The 26,946-nt window shown below is 46.6% G+C and overlaps 1 protein-coding gene across 1 annotated transcript; it reads left to right on the top strand.

The window, feature by feature from the left end:
- The first annotated feature begins 1,067 nt into the window (after window positions 1-1,067).
- Window positions 1,068-26,603, top strand: LOC100981146 (cytokine receptor like factor 2). Its single transcript, XM_034950161.3, has 8 exons — window positions 1,068-1,169; window positions 5,129-5,231; window positions 7,439-7,605; window positions 13,321-13,454; window positions 17,503-17,665; window positions 19,528-19,648; window positions 22,636-22,720; window positions 24,678-26,603. Exons 1-8 carry the CDS (start codon window positions 1,091-1,093, stop codon window positions 24,939-24,941), a joined length of 1,116 nt encoding a protein of 371 aa, XP_034806052.1. The 5' UTR covers window positions 1,068-1,090; the 3' UTR covers window positions 24,942-26,603.
- Window positions 26,604-26,946: the final 343 nt, after the last annotated feature.

Genomic DNA, 26,946 nt, shown 5'->3' with positions numbered 1-26,946 from the left:
GGGGGTAGGGGGAGGGGGGAGGGGAAGGGAGGAGAGGTGAGGAGGAGGAGGGGAGGTGAGGAGGAGGAGGAGGGGAGGGGAGGGAAGGGGGAGGGGAGGGAGGAGTGTGTGGGGGGAGAGGGGGAGGGGAAGGGAGGGGAGGGGATGTACACATCTACATATCCATCTATGCATGCATCCATCCACCCATCCACCTATGTATCTGTTCATCCATTTATCCATCCATCCACTCCATCAACGCACCCATCCACCCACCATTTCATCCACTTATCCATCCATCCATACACCATCCATGGACGGGAGGGGAGGGGAGGGGATAGGTGGAGGGGGTGGGGGAAGGGAGGGGGACAAAAGGTGAGGGGATGGGAGGGGGATGGGAAGGGAGGGGGCGGGGTGGGGGAGGGGAGGGGAAGGGAAAGGAAGGGAAGGGAGGAGAGGGAAGGGGGAGGGGAGGGAGGAGGGGGTGGGGGAGGGGAGGGGAGGTGGGGAGGAGGAGGGGAGGGGAGGAAAGGGAAGTGGGAGGGGGAGGGGAGGGAGGAGGGGGTGGGTGAGAGGCAGAAGGGAAGGGAGGGGAGGGGATGGAGGGGAGGGGAGAGAGGAGGGGGAGGGGAAGTGAAAGGAAGGGAGGGGAGGGGAGGGGAAAGGGGAGGGGGGAAGGGGAGGGGAGAGGGGGGAAGGGGAGGGGAAGGGAAAGGAAGGAAAGAGAGGGGAGGGGAAGAGCGGAGGGGAGTGGGGAGGAGAGGGGGAAAAAAGGGGAGGGAATGCAGGGGAGGGGAGAGGGAGAGAAGGGAATGGAGGGGAGGGGGAGGAGATGGGGGAGGGGGAGGGAAGGGGAGGGCTCAGCTCAGCAGTGTGCGTGGCAGTCCTGATCCTGGATTGATTGTGTGTGTGTGTGTGTGTGTGTGTGTGTGTGTGTGTTCTTGACCAGCGTATCTTTGAAAATCAACTGTCACTGTGCTTCCTGCCTGTAATCATTTCCCTAGTTTCCTTTCTGACTTTTTAAAATCGATGGTGACCTCTGCTTATGAGTCATGAGTGATCTGTTCCTGGTAGGCCCCTGAGGACCTCACTCTCCACTCCTGTTTCAGGCATGGGGCGGCTGGTTCTGCTGCGGGGAGCTGCCGTCTTTCTGCTGGGAGGCTGGATGGCTTTGGGGCAAGGAGGAGCAGGTAATTATTTAAACACCCTCTTCTTGTTGTATTTTGGTTTGTGGTTTCCTTTGCAACCAGGCACTCTTTATTTTGTAAAACTTAAACAATGAGCGTGGAGGTTTCTTTCTTCTTTTCTTTTCTTTCTTTTCTTTTTTTTTTTTTTGAGACGGAGTCTCGCTCTTGTTGCCCAGGCTGGAGTGCGGTGGCACGATCTCGGCTCACTGCAACCTCCACCTCCTGGGTTCAAGCAATTCTCCTGCCTCAGCTTCCCAAGTAGCTGGGACGAAACATATTTATAAGTAAATACATGAATAATAAGTATACTTATTGCTCCCGGAATATCCACTGCTTATATGCGCTTTCGGTGGCCAGAACTAGGAACTGTATGTGTGCGTGTGTGTGTTTATCTATTGATTGATTGATTGATATATTCATTTTTAATCTATCCATCAATGTATCTCATCTATCTTTTCCCATTAATCACCCATCCATCCACTATCCATCCATCTATTATTCATTGATCCATCCACTAATATATCCATCCACCCATCTATCAAACGATCCATGCACTCATACATTCACCCACCCATCAACCCACCCAGCCATCCGTCCACCCAACCTTTCATTCACTCATCCATCCATCCACCATCCACCCATCTGTTATCTATCCATCCTCCCATCCACCCATCTATCATCCATCCATCCATCCATCCACCCATCCACCCATCCATCCACCAATACATCCATCCATCCATGCATTCACCCACACTTTTATCCACTTATCCATCCATCCATCCATCCATCCACCCATCCATCCACCAATACATCCATCCATCCATGCATTCACCCACACTTTTATCCACTTATCCATCCATCCATCCATCCATCCACCCATCCATCCACCAATACATCCATCTATCCATGCATTCACCCACACTTTTATCCACTTATCCATCCACCCATCCACCCATCCATCCACCAATACATCCATCTATCCATGCATTCACCCACACTTTTATCCACTTATCCATCCACCCATCCACCCATCCATCCACCAATACATCCATCTATCCATGCATTCACCCACACTTTTATCCACTTATCCATCCATCCATCCATCCATCCACCCATCCATCCACCAATACATCCATCCATCCATGCATTCACCCACACTTTTATCCACTTATCCATCCATCCATCCATCCATCCATCCATCCATCCATCCATCCACCAATACATCCATCTATCCATGCATTCACCCACACTTTTATCCACTTATCCATCCATCCATCCATCCATCCACCCATCCATCCACCAATACATCCATCTATCCATGCATTCACCCACACTTTTATCCACTTATCCATCCATCCATCCATCCACCCATCCATCCACCAATACATCCATCTATCCATGCATTCACCCACACTTTTATCCACTTATCCATCCATCCATCCATCCATCCATCCACCAATACATCCATCTATCCATGCATTCACCCACACTTTTATCCACTTATCCATCCATCCATCCACCAATACATCCATCCATCCATCCACCCATCCATCCACCAATACATCCATCCATCCATGCATTCACCCACACTTTTATCCACTTATCCATCCATCCATCCATCCATCCATCCACCCATCCATCCACCCACCCACCCATCCATGTACACATCTACATATCCATCTATCCGTGCATCCATCCATCCATTCACCTATGTATCTGTTCATCCATTTATTCATCCATTGACTCACTCATCCACCCACCTATCCTTTCATCCACTTATCCATCTATCCATCCATCCACCAACACATCCATCCACCCACCCATCAAACCATCCATCCACCTATGCATTCACCCACACTTTCATCCACTCATCCATCCATCCATCCACCCATCCATGTACACATCTACGTATCCATCTATCCATCTATCCATGCATCCATCCACTCATCCACCCATTCACCTGTGTATCTGTTCATCCATTTATTCATCCATCCACTCACCCATCCACCCACCCATCCACTTGTCTTCCACCTATACACCCACCTGTCCATTGATTCATCCATCTACCTACCCATCCCTATCTATCTGTGTCTGTCTAACTATTTCTATCATCATCTATATAATTCTATCTATCTAACATTACCATTTATCTATCTCTATCTATCTATCCTCCAGATACCTCCACTTAGAACCCAACATGACAAGGTTCACTGTACCCCATCTTTCCAAACCTGTAACTGACTTCTTTGACAGTGAGAGACTTGGCCGGGCACTGTGGCTCACGCCTGTAATCCCAGCACTTTGGCAGGCCGAGGCGGGCGGATCACGAGGTCAGGAGATGGAGACCATCCTGGCTAACACGGTGAAACCCGTCTGTACTAAAAAATACAAAAAATCAGCCGGGCATGGCGGCAGGTGCCTGTAGTCCCAGCTACTTGGGAGGCTGAGGCAGGAGAATGGCATGAACCCGGGAGGCAAAGCTTGCAGTGAGCCGAGATCGCACCACTGCACTCCAGCGTGGGCGACAGAGCGAGACTCTGTCTCAAAAAAAAAAAAAAAAGAGACTTGGCTTTCATTATCCAAAATATCATTACATGTTTGCTCAATCCTAAAATATTTCCATTGTCCCCATTCGGAATTACAAACCCAGACCTCTTGAAACATCAAACCTACTGAAGTCTATGCAACCTTCCTAGCAAACGCAGAAAGTCTTCTTTACGGTTGGCCCATTTCTTTTCTTTTCTTTTTTTTTTTTTGATAGGGAGTCTTGCTGTGTCACCCAGGCTGGAGTGCAGTGACACGATCTCGGTTCACTACAACCTCTGCCTCCTGGGTTCAAGCCATTCTCCTGCCTCAGCCTCCCAGGTAGCTGGGATTACAGGTACCCACCACCATGTCCAGCTCATTTTTTTGTGTTTTTAGTAGAGACGGAGTTTCACCATGTTGGCCAGGCTGGTCTCGAACTCCTGACCTCGGGTGATCCACCCGCCTCGGCCTCCCAGTGTTAAGATTACAGACGTGAGCCGCTGCACCTGGCCGGTCCATTTCTGAAGTTGGTGTGTGTGGTGTTTTGAGAAAGACAGTAAGGTGGATCGATGGGGACAGTTTCCGATGCCACCTTAGGTATCCACAGGGGATGTGTCGCTGGATACATGATTGATGTATACAGCTACATCTGTGCGTGGCACTAGTGGGTGAACTTACCTTTTGCAAAAACAAAAACAAAAACAAAAGCAGCCGGGTGCGGTGACTCACACCTGCAATCTCAGCACTTTAGGTGGATGAGGCGGGCGGATCACGAGGTCAGGAGATAAAGACCATCCTGGCTAACACAGTGAAACCCCATCTCTACTAAAAATACAAAAAATTATCCAGGCATGGTGGCGGGCACCTGTAGCCCCAGCTACTCCGGAGGCTGAGGCAGGAGAATGGCGTGAACCCAGGAGGCGGAGGTTGCAGTGAGCCAAGATTGCGGCACTGCACTCCATCCTGGGCGACAGAGTGAGAGTCTGTCTCACACAATACAATACAATAAAAAATACAATACAATACAATGCAAAACAATACAAAACAATACAATACAATGCAATACAATGCAATACAATATGTCAGGCGCGGTGGCTCATGCCTGTAATCCCAGTACTTTGGGAGGCCGAGGCGGGTGGATCATGAGGTCAGCAGATCGAGACCATCCTGGCTAACACGGTGAAACCCTGTCTCTACTAAAAATCCAAAAAATTAGCCGGGCGTGGTGACAGGTGCCTGTAATCCCAGCTACTCGGGAGGCTGAGGCAGGGGAATCGCTTGAACCCTGGAGGCGGAGGTTGCAGTGAGCCGAGATCGTGTCATTGTACTCCAGCCTGGGCGACAGAGAGAGACTCCGTCTCACAAAGAAAAATAAATTAAAAAAAAAAAAAAATAAAAGAGTTGCCTCACCGTGAACTTCATGCGTCTGTGTCTAGCAGAAGGAGTACAGATTCAGATCATCTACTTCAATTTAGAAACCGTGCAGGTGACATGGAATGCCAGCAAATACTCCAGGACCAACCTGACTTTCCACTACAGGTAAGTGGCCCCCAGAAAGCGAACCCCACGCCCGGGGGGCTCAAAATCGCTCTTCTGAGCCGTCAGCGATTGGGAATGCTTGAGAACAAAAGTGTAAAGCATCAGACTGTGCAAGCCGGAATGTTTGTTCTGTGAAAGCCTCAGCCCTCCCCACAACCACAATCTCATTGCCCCAAACCTTCTTGCCAAGGGACGGCTGACTCACTCTCAAAATCACCTACATTCTTTTTTTTGTTTGTTTTTATTTGGAGTCGGACTCTCGCTCTGTCGCCCAGGCTGGAGTGCAGTGGCGCAATCTCGGCTCACTGCAAACTCTGCCTCCCAGGTTCAAGCAATTCTCCTGCCTCAGCCTCCCGAGTAGAGTAGCTGGGATTACAGGTACCTGCCACCAGGCCTAGCTAATTTTTGTATTTTTAGGAGAGATGGTGATTCACCATATTGGCCAGGCCAGTTTCAAACTCCTGACCTCATGTGATCCACCTGCCTCAGCCTCCCAAAGTGCTGGGATGACAGGCGTGAGCCACGGCATCCGGACTGAAAATCACCTAGATTCTTCACGGGAGATTAACAGAGAGTTTTGTTCACCCAGAGCTCTGGGTGAACCTGAAGTCTTATCCGCTAGGCAGCCGGGGAGGGAAAGACTCAGTCTCTGAAACATTCCACAGCCTTACCCGGGGCTACCCCCAACCCTGTGTCTCCCTGATGTGACTTTATTTTTATTTTTAGTTTGGCTTAGTTAGACACCCAGAAGTATGCGTGCGAACATTGCAGGAAGGGTTTTTCCAATAAATTTAGTCATGGGTGGATGATTCTTCAGTTTGATAACAAAAGAGAGATAAACGGCAAAGTGTACAGAACAGGGAAATTTTAAAACGAAGTTATTTGGAAAATAAGACTCACCGTTGGGAGACCGAGGTGGGTGGATCATCTGAGATCAGGAGTTCCAGACCATCCTGGCCAACATGGTGAAACCCCAACTCTACTAAAAATACAAAAATTAGCCGGGCGTGGCGGCAGGTGCCTGTAATCCCAGCTACTCAGGAGGCTGAGGCAAGAGAATCGCTTCAACCTGGGAGACGGAGTTCACAGTGAGCCGAGATTGCACCACCGCACTCCAGCCTGGCCGACAGAGCGAGACTGTCTCAAAAACAAAACAAAACAAAAACCTCACAAAAAGAAAAAAAAAATGCTGGATTTTGCACGTAGTTGCAGAATTCAGCTCAGTTTCTTCCTCTGTAAAAGGGGCAGTTCTTAGGGGGTGTGTTGGCTCATGCCTGTTATCCCAGCACTTTGGGACGCTGAGGGGGGTGGATCACCTGAGGTCAGGAGTTCAAGACCAGCCTGGCCAACATGGTGAAACCTCGTCTCTACTAAAAATACAAAAAAATTAGCCGGGCGCGGGGGCGTGCGCCTGTAATCCCAGCAACTTGGGAGGCTGAGGCAGGAGAATCGCTTGAATCCGGGAGGCAGAGGTTGCAGTGGGCCGAGATCACGCCATTGCACTCCAGCCTGGGCAACAAGAACAAAACTCTGTCTCAAAAAACAAACAAACAAATAAAAAAACGGCCGGGCGCGGTGGCTCACGCCTGTAATCCCAGCACTCTGGGAGGCCGAGGTGGGTGGATCACCTGAGGTCAGGAGATCGAGACCAGCCTGGTCAACATGGCGAAATCCCGTCTCTATTAAAAACACAAAAATTAGCTGGGGGTGGTGGTGCGTGCCCGTAATCCCAGCTACTCAGGAGGCAGAGGCAGGAGAATCGCTTGAACCCGGGAGGCAGAGATTGCAATGAGCCGAGATCGTGCCACTGCACTCCAGCCTCAGGGACAGAGCGAGACACCGTCTTAGAAAAAAAAAAAAAAAGCCAGGTGTGGTAGCTCACACCTCTCATTCCAGCAGTTTGGGAGGCCAAGGTGTGTGGCTCACCTGAGGTCAGGAGTTCCAGACCAGCCTGGCCCCAACATGGTGAAACCCTGTCTCCGGTAAAACTACAAAAATTAGCTGTATATGGTGGCAGGTGCCCGTAATCCCAGCTACTCAGGAGGCTGAGACAGGAGAATTGCTTGAACCCGGGAGGCGGAGGTTGCAGTGAGCTGGGATCGCGCCACTGCACTCCAACCTGGGCGACAAGAGCAAGACCCCATCTCTAAATAAATAAGACATGCTTTTTTGTTTTGTTGCTGAATGGTCGTCGTTTTAAACCACAGATTCGACGGTGATGAGGCCTATGACCAGTGCACCAACTACCTTCTCCAGGAAGGTCACACTTCGGGGTGCCTCCTAGACGCAGAGCAGCGAGACGACATTCTCTATTTCTCCATCAGGAATGGGACGCACCCCGTTTTCACCGCAAGTCGCTGGATGGTTTATTACCGTAAGTATTGTAAAGCCAGCTCACCATGCTTTTCAGTACTTCCTTCAGCTTATTACCACAAGGACTGAAAACCAAGCTCATGCAAATCGCCGGATCCATCATTACCGTTGACTATTCAGAAGCAAGATCACCATGCCTTTCAGTACTTCCTGCAGCTTATTACTGTAAGTAACGAAAACCAAGCTCCAGCCAGTCGCGGGATCAATGATTCCCGTAACTATTGAAAAGGAAGCTCAGCATAGTTTTCAGTACTTCCTTCAGCTTATTACCGTAAGTACTGAAAAGCTCATGCAAATCGCCGGATCCATGATTACCGTAATAATTCAAAAGCAAGCTCTGAATGCTTTTCAGTACGTCTTTCAGCTTGTTACCGTAAGTAATGAAAAGCAAGCTCATACCAGTCGCGGGATCCCTGATTACCGTAACAATTGAAAAGCAAGCTGAGCACGCTTTTTAGTACTTCCTTCAGCTTATTACCATAAATACTAAAAAGCTCATGCAAATCACCGGATCCACGATTACCATAACTATTGAAAAGCAAGGTCACCATGCTTTTCATACTTCCTTTAGCTTATGACCATAAGTACTGAAAAGCAAGCTCTAGCAAGTCGCAGGATCAGTGATTCCCGTAACTATTGAAAGGCAGCCCAGCATCCTTTTCACTACTTCCTTCAGTTTATTGCCACAAACACAAAAGCTCATGCAAATAACCGGATCCATGATTACCGTAACTATTGAAAAGCAAACTCACCATGCTTTTCAGTTTATTACCATAAGGACTGAAAAGCACCCTCATACCAGTCGCGGGATCGATGATTACCGTTACAATTGAAAAACAAGCTGAGCACGCTTTTTTAGTAGTTCCTTCAGCTGATTACTATAAATACTGAAAACTGAAAAGTTCAATGCAAATTACCGGATTTACGATTATCGCAGCTATTGAAAAGCAAGGTCACCATGCTTTTCGTACTTCCTTTAGCTTATGACCATAAGTACTGAAAAGCAAGCTCTAGCAAGTCGCAGGATCAGTGATTCCCGTAACTATTGAAAGGCAGCCCAGCATCCTTTTCACTACTTCCTTCAGTTTATTGCCACAAACACAAAAGCTCATGCAAATAACCGGATCCATGATTACCGTAACTATTGAAAAGCAAACTCACCATGCTTTTCAGTTTATTACCATAAGGACTGAAAAGCACCCTCATACCAGTCGCGGGATCGATGATTACCGTTACAATTGAAAAACAAGCTGAGCACGCTTTTTTAGTAGTTCCTTCAGCTGATTACTATAAATACTGAAAACTGAAAAGTTCAATGCAAATTACCGGATTTACGATTATCGCAGCTATTGAAAAGCAAGGTCACCATGCTTTTCGTACTTCCTTTAGCTTATGACCATAAGTACTGAAAAGCAAGCTCTAGCAAGTCGCAGGATCAGTGATTCCCGTAACTATTGAAAGGCAGCCCAGCATCCTTTTCACTACTTCCTTCAGTTTATTGCCACAAACACAAAAGCTCATGCAAATAACCGGATCCATGATTACCGTAACTATTGAAAAGCAAACTCACCATGCTTTTCAGTTTATTACTATAAAGACTGAAAAACACCCTCATACCAGTCGCGGGATCGATGATTACCATTACAATTGAAAAACAAGCTCAGCACGCTTTTTTAGTAGTTCCTTCAGCTGATTACTATAAATACTGAAAACTGAAAAGTTCAATGCAAATTACCGGATTTACGATTGTCGCAGCTATTGAAAAGCAAGGTCACCATGCTTTTCGTACTTCCTTTAGCTTATGACCATAAGTACTGAAAAGCAAGCTCTAGCAAGTCGCAGGATCAGTGATTCCCGTAACTATTGAAAGGCAGCCCAGCATCCTTTTCACTACTTCCTTCAGTTTATTGCCACAAACACAAAAGCTCATGCAAATAACCGGATCCATGATTACCGTAACTATTGAAAAGCAAACTCACCATGCTTTTCAGTTTATTACTATAAGGACTGAAAAACACCCTCATACCAGTCGCGGGATCGATGATTACCGTTACAATTGAAAAACAAGCTCAGCACGCTTTTTTAGTAGTTCCTTCAGCTGATTACTATAAAAACTGAAAAGTTCAATGCAAATTACCGGATTTACGATTATCGCAGCTATTGAAAAGCAAGGTCACCATGCTTTTCGTACTTCCTTTAGCTTATGACCATAAGTACTGAAAAGCAAGCTCTAGCAAGTCGCAGGATCAGTGATTCCCGTAACTATTGAAAAGCAGCCCAGCATCCTTTTCACTACTTCCTTCAGCTTATTGCCATAAATACAAAAGCTCATGCAAATAACCGGATCCATGATTACCGTAACTATTGAAAAGCAAGCTCACCATACTTTTCAGTACTTCCTTCAGCTGATTACCATAAGTACTGAAAAGCAAGCTCTCGCAAGTCGCGGGATCAATGATCACCATAACTATTGAAAAGCAAGCTCACCATACTTTTCAGTACTTCCTTCAGCTGATTACCATAAGTACTGAAAAGCAAGCTCTCGCAAGTCGCGGGATCAATGATCACCATAACTATTGAAAAGCAAGCTCACCATACTTTTCAGTACTTCCTTCAGCTTATTACCATAAGTACTGAAAAGCAAGCTCTCGCAAGTCGCGGGATCAATGATCACCATAACTATTGAAAAGCAAGCTCACCATACTTTTCAGTACTTCCTTCAGCTGATTACCATAAGTACTGAAAAGCAAGCTCTCGCAAGTCGCGGGATCAATGATCACCGTAACTATTGAAAAGCAAGCTCACCATACTTTTCAGTACTTCCTTCAGCTGATTACCATAAGTACTGAAAAGCAAGCTCTCGCAAGTCGCGGGATCAATGATTACCGTAACGATTGAAAAGCAAGCCCAGCACACTTTTCAGTACCCCTTCATCTCCTTACCTTCAGTTACTTTCAGTAAGTTCTGAAAATCAAGCTCATGGACCACTGCAGCCCGGTGCCCAGCTCCTGACTCCAAGTGGGAAGAAACCGGCCTTCCAGGAAGTTTCCTCTTACACGCACACTGGTTGGGGATTGAATCTGCCCCCAGTGGGGAGACCAGATGACCCTGGGAGACTGTGATTTAAGGGAACGAATTAAAGGCGGGGAGCGGTGGCTCACGCCTGTAATCCTAGCACTATAGGAGGCCAAGGCGGGCGGATCACTTAAGGTCTGGAGTTCGAGACCAGCCTCACCAACATGGTGAAACCCCATCTCTACAAACAAACAAACAAACAAAAAATTAGCCGGGCTGATGGCGCATGCCTGTAATCCTAGCTGTTCGGGAGGCTGAGGCAGGGGAATTACTTGAACATGGGAGGCAGAGGCTGCAGTGAGCCAAGATGGTGCCACTGCACTCCAGCCTGGGCGATTTATAAATTCATTATTTAAAAATAAATAAGGCCCAGGGTGGTGGCTCTCCCCTGTAATCCCAGTACTTTGGGAGACCAAGGCGGGCGGATCACTTGAGGTCTGGAGTTCGAGACCAGCCTTGCCAACGTGGTGAAACCCCGTCTCTATTAAAAATAATAAAAAAAAAAAATCAGCCAGGCGTGGTGGCGCACGCTTGTAATCCCAGCTACTCGGGAGGCTGAGGCAGGGAAATTGCTTGAACCCGGGAGGCGGAGGCTGCAGTGAGCCAAGACGGTGCCACTGCACTGCAGCCTGGGCGATTTATAAATTTATTATTTAAAAATAAATAAGGCCCAGGGCGGTGGCTCTCCCCTGTAATCCCAGTACTTTGGGAGGCCGAGGCAGGGGGATCACGTGACGTGGGGAGTTCGAGACCAGCCTGACCAACATGGAGAAACCCCATCTCTATTAAAAATACATAATTAGCTGGGCTTGGTGGTGCATGCCTGTAATCCCAGCTACTCGGGACGCTGAGGCAGGAGAATCGCTTGAATCTGGGAGGCGGAGTTTGTGGTGAGCCGAGATCGCGCCATTGCACTCCAGCCTGGGCAACAAGAGTGAAACTCCATCTCAAATAAATAAATTCATTAAATTAAATAAGGGAATTAATTAGAGATGCCCTCTGGTGCCCTGCCTACGCGCGCGCACACACACACACACACACACACACACACAGTGAGCTGGAAATATCCTCTCATCCTCATCCCACTCACTGGATTTTCTTTTTCTTTTTTTTTTTTTTGAGAGAGAGGGTCTTGCTCTGTTGCCCAGGCTGGTTTTCTTATGTGCGTTGAGAACTGGCTGTTAAGTCTCGGGTGAGGAAATGAGGGACAAATGTAGGGAAACCCTGTTTCCAAAATGTTTATTCTTTATCCTAGAATTCTGTAAGTCTGTGTTTCTTTTTTACTTTTTTATTTTTTAGAGGTAGGGGAAACGGATCTCTTTGAGAATCCGGTGAGAACTATGAACTCTTTATTCGTGAAATTACTTATAGATACTGGGTGCGTTTCCTGGGCTATAATAGGTCACCACAAACTGGAGGCTTAAAACAGCAGAAATTTATTCTCTCCCAGTTCTGAAGCCCACGAGTCTCAGATGGAGATGTCTGAGAGCCGCATTCCCTCTGGAGGTTCTAAGGGAGGATCCTTCCTGCCTCTCCCAGCTCCTGGGGGCTCCAGGTGTCCCTGGGCTTGTGGCCGCATCACTCCAGCCTCTGTCTCCGTCTCCACGTGGCCTTCTCCTCTGTGTCTGTGTCTCCTCCTCTGTCTCTTACAAGGGCACCTGTCATTAGATTTAGGGGACACCCTACTCCAGGATCATCTCACCTCAAGGTCCTTCACCTAATTACATCTGCAGAGAACCTATTTCCAAATCCGGTCTCATTCCAGGTCCTGGGCTTTAGGATGTGGACAGATGTTTCTGGGGGCCACTGTTCCATCCGGTATAATTATATTCAGTTCCTTCCAGGGTTCTAGGGGAGGCTCCTTCCTTCCTCTCTCAGCTCCTGGTGGCTCCAGGCATCCCTGGGCTTGTGGCCGCATCACCCCAGTCTCTGCCTGCATCTGCACGTGGCCTCCTCCTCTGTGTCTGTGTCTCCTCCTCTGTCTCCGAGAAGGACACCTGTCATCGCATTTAGAACCCTTCCTTCTGCAGTATGACCTCATGCTAACTAACTGAATCTATAATGATCCTTTTTTTTTTTTTTGAGACAGTCTCGCTGTGTCACCCAGGCTGGAGGGCAGTGGTTCAATCTCGGCTCACTGCAACCTCCGCCTCCCGGGTTCAAGCGATTCTCCTGCCTCAGCCTCACTAATAGCTGGGATTACGAGCGCCCGCCACCATGCCTGTATTTTTAGTAGAGACGGGGTTTTAGCATATTGGCCAGGCTGGTCTCGAACTCCTGACTTCAGGTGATCCACCCGCCTCAGCCTTCTAAAGGATCCTATTTTTAAATACAGTTCCATTCTGAGTTTCTGGGGAGTTGGGATTTGAACATATATTTTTGTGGGGGACTTAATTTAGCCCGTAACAGACACACGGGACATTTTCCGCAGAATTGTAGAGAGTTCGTTCCTTCACAACCCTACGGGTTCTCGGAGCTCTGGTGGAAGCTTCTCCTATAAAAGTAATGAGGACGGGTGAACCCCGAGACCCATAAGGTATTAAGGGGAGGAGGGGTACAGGCTAGAGAAAGGGGATGAGGTCAGCCTGTCACAATCAGCTCACAGAGGAGGGACGTCGCTTCCGTTATTTCTTCTTCTCAGTGAAACCCAGTTCCCCGAAGCACGTGAGATTTTCGTGGCATCAGGACGCAGTGACGGTGACGTGCTCTGACCTGTCCTATGGTGATCTCCTCTATGAGGTTCAGTACCGGAGCCCCTTCGACACCGAGTGGCAGGTGAGCCGGGCGGCCGCGACTCAGGGCGATGGTGGCTGAGCGTCCCGCAGGTGCGGGCTGTGGGATTCGCTGTTTCATCAGACCCCGCTCTCCTCTGTCTACACCTTCCTGAATTCCACTCTGCTGTATCTTCCTCAGAGAGCTCTAGTCCAGCTTGGCTTTTTCATGTTTCTCTCTGTGTCTCTGAGGGGTCTCCAGAGAAAGAGAACCAATAATATGTCTGTCTGTCTGTCTATCAATCTATTTATCTATCTATCAATCTATCTATATCATTCTATTTTATCTCTACCTCTATGTATCTATATCAATTTCTCTCTCTTTCAATCTATCATCTATCTCATTCTATTTTATCTCTATCTCTGTCTTTCAATCTCTCATTCTATTTTATCTCTCTCTATCTCTGTCTTTCAATCTTTCATCTATTTTATCTATTAACTCTCTTTGTTCTATCTATCTCTCTATGGCTCTATCCATGTCTATTTTATCTACCAACTCTCTTTTATCTATCTATGTACGGTCAATCTTCTATATATATCATCCCTATCTCTATGTAGTTCAACTATCTATCATCTCTAACTACCTACCCATTATCTCTATTCTACCATCTACTATCTTATCTATGTATTTATCTATCTATGTATGTATGTATACATCATCTATCCATCTCTATCTATCTAAGTATCATCTATCTATCTACTTCTCTGTATCATCTGTCTGTCTGTCTCTCTATCTATCTATTTGTCTATCTATCTATCTATCTATCTATCTATCTAATGTATCATCTATTTATCTCTCTATCATCTGTCTATGTATCATCTATCTCTCTCTCATCGCTCTATCATCTATGTATCATCTATCTCTCTCTCTATCATCTGTCTATGTATCATCTATCTCTCTCTCTATCATCTGTCTATGTATCATCTATCTCTCTCTCTATCATCTGTCTATGTATCATCTATCTCTCTCTCTATCATCTGTCTATGTATCATCTATCTCTCTCTCATCGCTCTATCATCTATGTATCATCTATCTATCTCTCTATCATCTATCTATGTATCATCTATCAACTCTGTCATCTCTCTGTTTTATCTATTTATCTATCATTTCTTTATCTGTCTACCTCTAGTCCTATCTCTATCTGTATCTCTACACACCTGTCTCTCTACACACACACACACACAGACACACAAACACAGGTACACAGACACACACAGACATGCACAGACACACACAGACACACACAGGCACACACACACAGTCATGTGCTGCCTAACGACCTTTCGGTCATCAGCAGACTGCATGTATCACGGTAGTCTCCTATGATTATCACACAGCTGTCCTATGCAGCTGTCCCAATTATTTTCTTCTATACCATATTTTTCCTGTACCTTCTCTATGTTTAGATACACAAATACTTACCCTCGCGTTAGGTTTGTCTGCAGTATTCAGTACAGTAACGTGCTGTATGGGTGTGTAGCTGAAGAGCAATTTACTATACAGCCTAGGTGTGCAGCAGGCTAGACCAGTTAGGTGTGTGTAAGTAAACTCTAGAATATTCTCATAATGAAGAAATCACCTCACAATGCATTTCTCAGAACATGTCCCCATCGTTAAGCAATGCATGACTGTATATCTACCTATATGTGTGTGTACACACACACATATACACACACATATGTACGTACCTTGTGTACACAGCTTATATATACATATATACACATGCATATACACACATATAGATACACAGCTTATATACACACATATATACATACCTTATATATGCATATTTATACACACATATATACACATCTTATATACACATATATACACACACACACAGCTTATATACACATATATATACCCACATATATACATACCTTATATACGCATATTTATACACACGTATATACACATCTTATATACACGCATATATACACACACACAGCTTATATACACATATATATACCCACACATATATACATACCTTATATATGCATATTTATACACATGTATATACACATCTTATATACACACATATATACACACACACAGCTTATATACACATATATATACCCACACATATATACATACCTTATATACGCATATTTATACACATGTATATACACATCTTATATACACACATATATACACACACACAGCTTATATACACATATATATACCCACACATATATAATATACACAGCTTATATACACATATATATACATGTATATATGCACCTTATATACACAGCTTATATACACATATTTATACACACGTATACACACACCTTATATACACACATATATACACACATATACACAGCTTATATACACATATATACACACACATATATACATACCTTATATACGCATATTTATACACATGTATATACACATCTTATATACACACATATATATACACACACATGTGCACAGCTTATATACACGTATATATACACATATATATGCACCTTATATACACAGCTTATATACACATATTTATACACACATATACACACACCGTATATACACACACATACACACATATACACAGCTTATATACACAGCTTATATACATGTATATACACACATGTATATACACACATGTATATACACACATGTATATACACACATGTATATACACACATGTATATATACACAAACTTTATATATATATACACACACAGCTTATATACAATACATATACACACATATATACACACCTTATATACACACATATATATACACACACATATATACAGAGCTTATATACACAGCTTATGTACACATATATATACACCCGTATATACACACCTAATATACACAGCTTATATATACACATATATACACACATACAAATATACACACCTTACATACACAGCTTATATATACACATATATACACACATATAGATACACAGCTTATATATACACATATATACACATCTTATATACACAGCTTCTATACACATAGATATATACACACCTTATACACACAGCTTATATATACACAATTATATATACACACCTTATATATACAGCTTATATATACACACATATATAAATATACATATAGAGATATCTTATTGGTACATATATCTACAAACATATATAAACTATATATGTATAAACTGATACATAGAATAGAACATTCATCTGTATCTTTATATCCATTTATATCTGTAAAGATATGTAGATACAGGCTGGATGCAGTGGCTCACACCTTTAATCCCAGCACTTTGGGAGGCCAAGGTGGGTGGATCACCTGAGGTCAGGAGTTCAAGACCAGCCTGGCCAACGTGGTGAAACCTCATCTCTACTAAAAATACAAAAATTAGCCGAGCATGGTGGTGCCTGTAATCCCAGCTACTCGGGAGGCTGAGGCACAAGAATTGCTTGAACCCGAGAGGCAGAGGTTGCAGTGAGCCGAGACCGCACCACTGCACTCCAGCCTGGGCAACAGAGCAAGACTCTGTCTCAGTAAATAAATAAATAATATATTAAAATAATAATAAAGTAAATACAGGCCAGGCACAGTGGCTCATGCCTGTAATCCCAGTACTGTTGGAGGCCAAGGCAGGAGGATTGCTTGAGCCCAGGAGTTGTTGACCAGCTTGGGCAACAGAGTGAGACCCCATCTTTTTTTTTTTTTAGACGCAGTCTCACTCTGTCACCCAGGCTGGAGTGCAGTGGTGCGATCTCTGCTCGCTACAACCTCCGCCTCCCAGGTTCAAGCGATTCTCCTGCCTCAGCCTCCCAAGTAGCTGGGATTACAGGCACACACCACCATGGCCGGCTAATTTTTGTATTATCAGTAGAGACGGGGTTTCTCCATGTTGGCCAGGCTGGTCTCGAACTCGCGACCTCAGGTGATCCACCCGCCTCAGCCTCCCAGAGCGTTGGGTTTACAGGCGTGAGCCACCGTGCCCGGCCTCGCGGCTCCATTCTTGAAGTCAGCGAGACTGCGAACCCTCCAGAAGGAAAACTCTGGACAGACAGGTTACATCACTAATCATTGTGTGTGTGTGTGTGTGTGTGTGTGTCTCCAGTCCAAACAGGAAAATACCTGCAACGTCACCATAGAAGGCTTGGATGCCGAGAAGTGTTACTCTTTCTGGGTCAGGGTGAAGGCTATGGAGGATGTATATGGGCCAGACACATACCCAAGCGACTGGTCAGAGGTGACGTGCTGGCAGAGAGGCGAGATTCAGGGTAATGCTTGTTACCCGGCAGTGTCCCATAGCCTTGTCGCCAGGCTGGAGTAGGCATAGCCACTGCCTTCCTGGGAGGTGGGAAGGAGGGTGTCCTGCCTTCGAGCTGGGAGAGAGGGTGTCCTGCCTTCCCGGGAGGTGGGAGGGAGGGTGTCCTGCCTTCGAGGTGGGAGAGAGGGTGTCCTGCCTTCCCGGGAGGTGGGAGGGAGGGTGTCCTGCCTTCCCGGGAGGTGGGAGGGAGGGTGTCCTGCCTTCCCGGGAGGTGGGAGGGAGGGTGTCCTGCCTTCCCGGGAGGTGGGAGGGAGGGTGTCCTGCCTTCCCGGGAGGTGGGAGGGAGGGTGTCCTGCCTTCCCGGGAGGTGGGAGGGAGGGTGTCCTGCCTTCCCGGGAGGTGGGAGGGAGGGTGTCCTGCCTTCCCAGGAGGGTGTGTCTGAGCAAGCTCAGCCTTCTGTCATCCCCCAGGGCCCCATCTGAAAGTAATTCCTCTCCTTGTTTCATTCTCCGGCTGCTTTCACTTGGGAGAGTTTTCTTTCTTTTGTTTTTTTGAGAAACATTCTCATGGTGCCCAGGCTGGAGTGCAGTGGCACGATCTCGGCTCCCTGCAACATCTGTCTCCCACGTTCAACCGATTCTCCCGCCTCAGCCTCCCGAGTGGCTGGGATTACAGTGTACACGCCACCACACCTGATTAAATGTTTTTATTTTTTATTTTTTTATTTTTATTTTTTTTAGAGGGAGTCTCAGTCTGTGGTCCAGGCTGGAGTTCAGTGGCACGATCTCGGCTCACTGCAACCTCCGCCTCCCGAGTTCAAGTGATTCTCCTGCCTCAGCCTCCCAAGTAGCTGGGATTGCAGGCACGCACCACCAAGCCCGGCTAATGTGTGTATTTTTAGTAGGGATGGCGTTTCCCCATATTGGCCAGGCTGGTCTCAAACTCCTGACCTTGTGATCCGCCCGCCTCGGCCTCCCAAAGTGCTGGGATTAAAGGTGTGAGCCACCGCGCCCAGCCTTCGACGTATGTTTTCAGGGGGCATGATTTAATGAGCACAGCCACCAACACACGAAAGCAAGCTCTCATATGCTGTAAACACCTCCAGCAACCAGAAGCCTCCGAAGGCTACATGTTGAACCTGCCCTTACTTCCTCGGGGTGGCTGTGGGATGCGTTGTCGTCCAGAGACACGGTGTCTCTTTCCAGGATATTTTCCATAGGAATCAAAATTTGCTGACACTAACATTCATTAAAAAAAAAAAAATAGGCCCATCTCTACTAAAAATATAAAAATTAGCCCGGCGTGGTGGCGGATGCCTGTAGTCCCAGCTACTCGGCAGGCTAAGGCAGGAGAATTACTGTATTAAAAATACCAGACTGGGCTGGGCGCAGTGGCTCAAGCCTGTGATCCCAGCACTTTGGGAGGCCGAGGTGGGTGGATCACGAGGTCCGGAGTTCGAGACCAGCCTGGCCAACATGGTGAAACCCCGTCTCTACTCAAAAATACAAAGAATTAGCCGGGCGTGGTGGCAGGTGCCTGTCATCCCAGCTGCTCGGGACGCTGAGACAGGAGAATTGCTTGAGTCCGGGAGACGGAGGTTGCAGTGAGCTGAGATGGCACCACTGCACTCCAGCCTGGGCAACAGAGTGAGGTTCTGTCTCAAAAAAAAAAAAAAGTAAAAGATTTGCTGACACGAATATTTACAAAAAACAAAAACAAAACAAAAAACAAACAACGAGAACCAAGAAAAAAAAAAAAACGAACACCAAAAAATGAGGGAGAGTGGTCAGGGATGAGATGTAACATCATGTTGAAAACGTACAGCCGCACGTCATGTTGAAAACTGACAGCCGCCTTTTCGTTTTGTTTCAGATGCCTGTGCAGAGACACCAACGCCTCCCAAACCAAAGCTGTCCAAATTTATTTTAATTTCCAGCCTGGCCATCCTTCTGATGGTGTCTCTCCTCCTTCTGTCTTTATGGAAATTATGGAGGTAAGGATGACTCCTGCCGCCCGTGGGTGGAGGGACCTGCTTGCACAATGTCTGTGAAGTAGGAAAAAAGATTCATCGCCTGATAGAGTCATTTCCCTGGGCCTCAGTTTCCATACAATGCCCACTCTTCTGACGGTGCATTATAAGAAATTTCGGAGGGGCCGGGCATGGTGGCTAACACCTGTCATCCCAGCACTTGGGGAGACCGAGGCAGGCAGATCACGAGGTCACGAGTTCGAGACCAGCCTGGCCAATATGGTGAAATTCCATCTCTACTAAGAATATAAAAATTAGGGTCAGGCACGGTGGTTCACGCCTGTAATCCCAGTATTTTGTGAGGCCAAGGCGGTGAATCATAAGGTCAAGAGATCGAGAGCATCCTGGCCAACATGGTGAAACCCTGTCTCTAATAAAAATACAAGAAGTAGCCGGGCGTGGTGGCGTGCACCTGTAATCCCAGCTACTCGGGAGGCTGAGGCAGGAGAATTGCTTGAACCCGGGAGGCGGAGGTTGCAGTAAGCTGAGATCGCACCACTACACTCCAGCCTGGGCAACAGAGCAAGACTGTCTCAAAAAAAAAAAAAAAAAAATCAGCCCAGCCGGGCGCGGTGGCTCACGCCTGTAATTCCAGCACTTTAGGAGGCCGAGGCAGGCGGATCACCTGAGGTCTGCAGTTTGAGACTAGCCTGGCCAACCTGGCGAAACCCCACCTCTACTAAAAATATAAAAATTGGTCGGGCGCGGTGGCTCATGCCTGTAATCCCAGCACTTTGGGAGGTCGAGGCAGGCGGATCACGAGGTCAGGAGATCGAGACCATCCTGGCTGACATGGTGAAACCCCGTCTCTACTAAAAATACAAAAAAATTATCCAGGCGTGGTGGTGGGCGCCTGTAGTCCCAGCTACTCGGGAGGCTGAGGCAGGAGAATGGCGTAAACCTGGGAGTCGGAGCTTGCAGTGAGCCGAGATTGCGCCACTGCACTCCAGCCTGGGTGACAGAGCAAGACACTGTCTCAAAAAAAAAAAAAAAAAAAAAATTAGCCCTGCCAGGTGTGGTGGCTCATGTCTGTAATCCCAGCACTTTAGGAGGCCGAGGCAGGAGGATCACCTGCGGTCAGGAGTTCGAGACCAGCCTGGCCAACATGGCGAAACCCCACCTCTACTAAAAATATAAAAATTAGCCGGGCGCATAATTATATGTATTTATATATATATTTATATTTATATAATTATATATATTATATATATTATATATAATATATATAATAAATATATATATTATATATAAATATAAATATATAATATATATAATATATAAATATATTATATATAAAATATATATAATATATTTAATATATATAATATATTTATATATTATATATTTAATTTAATATATATAAAATATATAAATATATATTTAATTTAATATATAAATATATATTTAATTTAATCTATATAAAATATATAAATATATAAAATTTAATATATAATATATAAATATATATAATTTAATATATAATATATAAATATATATAATTTAATATATAATATATAAATATATAAAAATATATATAATTCTATAAATATATATAATATATAAAAATATATAAAATATATATAATTATATAAATATATATATTTATAAAAATATAAAAATTAGCACCTATAGTCCCAGCTGCTCCGGAGGCTGAGGCAGGAGAACCACTTGAACCCAGGAGGCAGAGGTTGCCGTGAGCTGAGATCACACCGTTATACTCCATCCTGGGTGACAACGGTGAAACTCTGTCTGAAACAAAGGAAAAAATAAAATTAGCTGGGCGTGGTAGCGTGCACTTGTAGTCCCAGCTATTTGGGAGGCTGAGGTGGAAGGATGGCTTGAGCCTGGGAGTTTAAGGCTGCAGTGAGCTGTGATTGCACCACTGCACTCCAGCCGGGGTGACAGAGCACGATCCTGTCTCTCAAAAAGAAAACTAAAGAAGTCCAGGTAAGCTGGGCAACTTGGTAAGGGCAGCAAGAAGAATGGTCCAAGATCTAATATTGTCTTTGCTCCATCTCTCACTGAATTTTTCGCTTTGAATCCAGTGAGAGTTCTAGACAAAACAATATTCTTTCAGACTACAGAGAACTTTTCAAAAATGTGAGATTGAGTCATTTTCTTATTTATTGATTTATTTATGTATTTACTTTGAGACGGAGTCTCACTCTGTCACCCAGGCTGGAGTACAGTGGCGTGATCTCGGCTCACTGCAACCTCCGCCTCCCGGGTTCAAGCAATTCTCCTGCCTCAGCCTCCCCAGTAGCTGGGAGTTTGAGTCATTTTCTTATATATTTATTTATGTATTTATTTATTTTGAGACTGAGTCTCACTCTGTCACCCAGGCTGGAGTGCAGTGGCGCGATCTCGGCTCACTGCAACTGCCACCTCCCAGATTCAAGCAATTCTCCTGCCTCAGCCTCCCCAGTAGCTGGGATGTTGAGTCATTTTCTTATTTATTTATTTATGTATTTATTTTGAGACGGAGTCTCACTCTGTCACCCAGGCTGGAGTGCAGTGGCTCAATCTCGGCTCACTGCAACCTCCGCCTCCCGGGCTCAAGCGATTCTCCTGCCTCAGCCTCCCGAGTAGCTGGGATTACAGGCGCCTGCCACCACGCCTGGCTAATTTTTGTATTTTTAGTAGGGACAGGGTTTCACCATGTTGGCCAGGCTGGTCTCGAACTCCTGACCTCAGGTGATCCACCCGCCTCAGCCTCCCAAAGTGCTGGGATTACAGGCGTGAGACACCGCGCCCGGCCTCCTGATGGGAACTTTATGAGGACCCCAGAGGCAGAGTCCCTGGGCAGTGGGAGGAGACACATGTGTCCATGTGGAAGGCTCCGCTCTGCCATTCTTGGTCTGTCCCTGGGGTCCATGCCCTGTAGGTGCTTCTTGCCACCCCTTCCTGCGGGGCTGTGGCCGACCTGACCACACTCTCCGTCTCTATTTCAGAATGAAGAAGTTTCTCATGCCCAGCGTGCCAGACCCGAAATCCATCTTCCCCGGGCTCTTTGAGATACACCAAGGGAACTTCCAGGTATCCGCCCTCTCCTTGTGTCTCTTCTCCTCTCCACCAAGCAGGTGCACCTCTGCCTGCATTCCTATCTCTCTGAGCGCGACCCTTTTAGAGAACGACATTAACAGCCAGGCGCAGTGGCTCACGCCTGTCATCCCAGCAATTTGGGAGGCCGAGGCGGCAGGCTCACTCCAGGTCAGGAGTTCGAGACCAGCCTGTCCAACATGTGAAACCCCATCTCTACTAAAAATACAAGAATTAGCCGGGCGTGCTGGCTCACTCCTGTAATCCCAGCGACTCTGGAGGCAGAGGCAGGAGAATCGCTTGAACTGTGGAGGCAGAGGTTGCAGTGAGCTGAGATTGTGCCATTGTGCTCCAGCCTGGGTGACAGAGTGAGACTCTGTCAAGAAAAAAGAAGGAAGGAAGGGAAGGAAGGAGGGAGGAAAGGGGGAGAGAGGAAGGAAGGAAGGAAGGAAAGAAAGAAAGAAAGAGAAAAAGAAGGAAAGAAAGAAAAATGGTTTGATCTCTGCTCACTGCAACCTCCGCCTCCCAGGCTCACGCCATTCTCCTGCCTCAGCCTCCCGAGTAGCTGGGATTACAGGCACCCGCCACCACACCTGGCTAATTTTTTGTATTTTTAGTACCGACGGGTTTTTTCACCATGTTGTCCAGGCTGGTCTCAAACTCAAGTCCACCCACCTTGGCCTCCCAAAGTGCTGGGATGACAGGCGTGAGGTACCGTGCCCGGTTTATGTGTCCTATGTGTTGATTTTAATGCTGGTCAGGTGTGTCTGAATTTCAAAGGGAAGAGGGTATAAAGAAGCATGTCCAACTCTGACTTCCCATTATGGCTCCAACTTGGTTTTTTTTTTTTTTTTTTTTTTTAAGACACAGTCTCACTCTGTCGCCCAGGCTGGAGTGCAGTGGCGCGATCTCGGCTCACTGCAAGCTCCACCTCCCGGGTTCACGCCATTCTCCTGCCTCAGCCTCCCAAGTAGCTGGGATTACAGGCGCCCACCACCATGCCCGCCTGATTTTTTGTATTTTTCATAGAGACGGGGTTTCACCATGTTAGTCGGGATGGTCTCGATCTCCTGACCTTGTGATCCACCCGCCTCGGCCTCCCAAAGTGCTGGGATTACAGGTGTAAGCCACTGCGCCCGGCTGGCTCAAACTAGGTTTTAACTTAACTTTGGAATCACCTTGGCTGACTGGAGAGTCCGTCAGTCTGTTGGAAGGCTTAGAATTTTATTTTTGGGGGCCAGGCACGGTGGCTCACGCCTTTGATCCCAGCACTTTGGGAGGTCGAGTCGGGTGGATCACCTGAGGTTGGGAGTTCGAGTCCAGCCTGACCAACATGCTGAAACCCCGTGTCTACTAAAAATACAAAATTAGCCGCGTGTGGTGGTGGGTGCCTGTAATCCCAGCTACTCAGGAGGCTGAGGCAGGAGAATCGCTTGAACCGGGTAGGCGGAGGCTGCGGTGAGCCGAGATCACGCCGTTGCACTCCAGCCTGGGAAACAAGAGCGAAATGCCGTCTCAAAAAAAAAAAAAATTATTTTTGGTTTACAAGGGTATTGGTGTCAGAGCTCCTGGATGCCCCAAACAAGAGCTTTGTAGGGGCTCAGACCTCCCAGATGAGAGGGCTTTCCTGTTCCATTGGGAATGGTGTTGTTTCTTGGGAAGAAAGAAAGAGAGAGAGAAAGAGAGAGAGAGAGAAAGAGAGAAAGACAGAAAGAAAGAAAGAAAGAAAGAAAGAAAGAAAGAAAGAAAGAAAGAAAGAAAGAAAGGAAGGGAAAGAAAGAGAAAAGAAAAGAAAGAGAGAAAGAGAAAGAAAGAGAAAAGAAAAGAAAGAGAGAAAGAGAAAGAAAGAGAAAGATGTCCAGGGATGTCTGTGGTGGGTACCGTCTGTACGGATGGTCAGGACGCTGTCTGTGGTGTGTCCACTGTGTTTGAGCTAGAATGTTCTTCCTGGTAGGAGTGGATCACAGACACCCAGAACGTGGCCCACCTCCACAAGATGGCAGGTGCAGAGCAAGAAAGTGGCCCCGAGGAGCCCCTGGTGGTCCAGTTGGCCAAGACTGAAGCCGAGTCTCCCAGGATGCTGGACCCACAGACCGAGGAGAAAGAGGCCTCTGGGGGATCCCTCCAGCTTCCCCACCAGCCCCTCCAAGGCGGTGATGTGGTCACAATCGGGGGCTTCACCTTTGTGATGAATGACTGCTCCTACGTGGCGTTGTGATGGACACACCACTGTCAAAGTCAACGTCAGGATCCACGTTGACATTTAAAGACAGAGGGGACTGTCCCGGGGACTCCACACCACCATGGATGGGAAGTCTCCACGCCAATGATGGTAGGACTAGGAGACTCTGAAGACCCAGCCTCACTGTCTAAGGCAGCCACTGCCCTGCTAACTTTCCCCCACATGAGTCTCTGTGTTCCAAGGCTTCATGGCAGATGGGAGCCGATTGCTCGAGGAGCTTTACTCCCAGTTCCTTTTCGTGCCTGAACGTTGTCACATAAACCCCAAGGCAGCACGTCCAAAATGCTGTAAAACCATCTTCCCACTCTGTGAGTCCCCAGTTCCGTCCATGTACCATTCCCATAGCATTGGATTCTCGGAGGATTTTTTGTTTGTTTGTTTGTTTTGAGACGGAGTCTCGCTCTGTCGCCCAGGCTGGAGTGCAGTGGCGCGATCTTGGCTCGCTGCAAGCTCTGCCTTCCGAGTTCAAGCAATTCTCCTGCCTCAGCCTCCTGAGTACCTGGGATTACAGCTGCCCGCCACCACGCTCGGCTAATTTTTGTATTTTTAGTAGAGATGGGGGTTTCACCACGTTGGCCAGGGTGGTCTTGAACTCCTAACCTCAGGTGATCCACCCGCCTTGACCTCCCAAAGTGCTGGGTTTACAGGCGTGAGCCACTGTCCCCAGCATTTTTTTTTTTTTGAGACGGAGTCTCACTCTGTTGCCCAGGCTGGAGTGCAGTGGCACGATCTCGGCTCACTGCAACCTCCACTTCCCATCAAATGATTCTCCTGCTTCAGCCTCCCGAGTAGCTGGGATTACAGGCGGCCGCCACCACACCCGGCTAATTTTTGTGTTTTTAGTAGAGACGGGGTTTCGCCATGTTGGCCAGGCTGGTCTCAAACTCCTGACCTCAGGTGATCCTCCTGCCTTGGCCTCCCAAAGTGCTGCGATTACAGGTGTGAGCCACCACGACCAGCTCTCAGAGGAATTTTTTTTTTTTTTTTGAGACAGAGTCTCGCTCTGTTGCCCAGGCTGGAGTGCAGTGGCAGAAGATTGGCTCATTGCAACCTCTGCCTCCCGGGTTGAAGTGATTCTCCTGCCTCACCCTCCTGAGTAGCTGAGACTACGGGCACCCGCCACCACGCCCGGCTAATTTTTGCATTTTTAGTGGAGACAGGGTTTCACCACGTTGACTAGGCTGGTCTCAAATTCCTGACCTCTGGTGATCCACCCACCTCAGCCTCCCAAAGTGCTAGGATGACAGGCTTGAGACACCTCATCTGATTGTCAGAGGATTTTTTTTTTTAAACAAAGAGTAAAGCATTTGATCTTTTTTTTTTTTCTTTTTTTTGAGACGGAGTCTCGCTCTGTCGCCGAGGCTGGAGTGCAGTGGCATGATCTTGGCTCACTGCAAGCTCCGTCTCCCGGGTTCACGCCATTCTCCTGCCTCAGCCTCCCGAGCAGCTGGGACTACAGGTGCCCACCACCACGCCCGGCTAAGTTTTTGTATTATTAGTAGAGACAGGGTTTCACCATGTTAGCCAGGATGGTCTCGATCTCCTGACCTCGTGATCTGCCTGCCTTGGCCTCCCAAAGTGCTGGGATTACAGGCGTGAGCCACCGCGCCTGGCCAGCAATCTTATAGTATATATATACACACTATATATATATACACACACTATATATATACACTATATATATACACACACTATATATATACTATATATAGATGTATAGATGTATATATATATAGTGTATATATATACACACTATATATATAGATGTATATATAGATGCTAATAGTGGATCGCAATCTTATAGTGTGTGTTAACAATGTTACAGAGTGCATATATATGTATACATATACAAATACATATACATATACATACACAAATACATATACATATGCAAATACATATACATATACAAATACATATACATATACAAATACATATACAAATACATATACATATACAAATACATATATATACACATATA

This window comes from Pan paniscus, chromosome X (genome assembly GCF_029289425.2).
Source record: "Pan paniscus chromosome X, NHGRI_mPanPan1-v2.0_pri, whole genome shotgun sequence".
In the NCBI taxonomy this organism is placed as follows: domain Eukaryota; kingdom Metazoa; phylum Chordata; class Mammalia; order Primates; family Hominidae; genus Pan; species Pan paniscus.
The sequence above is the reverse complement of the archived record's forward strand: the minus strand, read 5'-3'. Positions and strand labels throughout refer to the sequence as shown.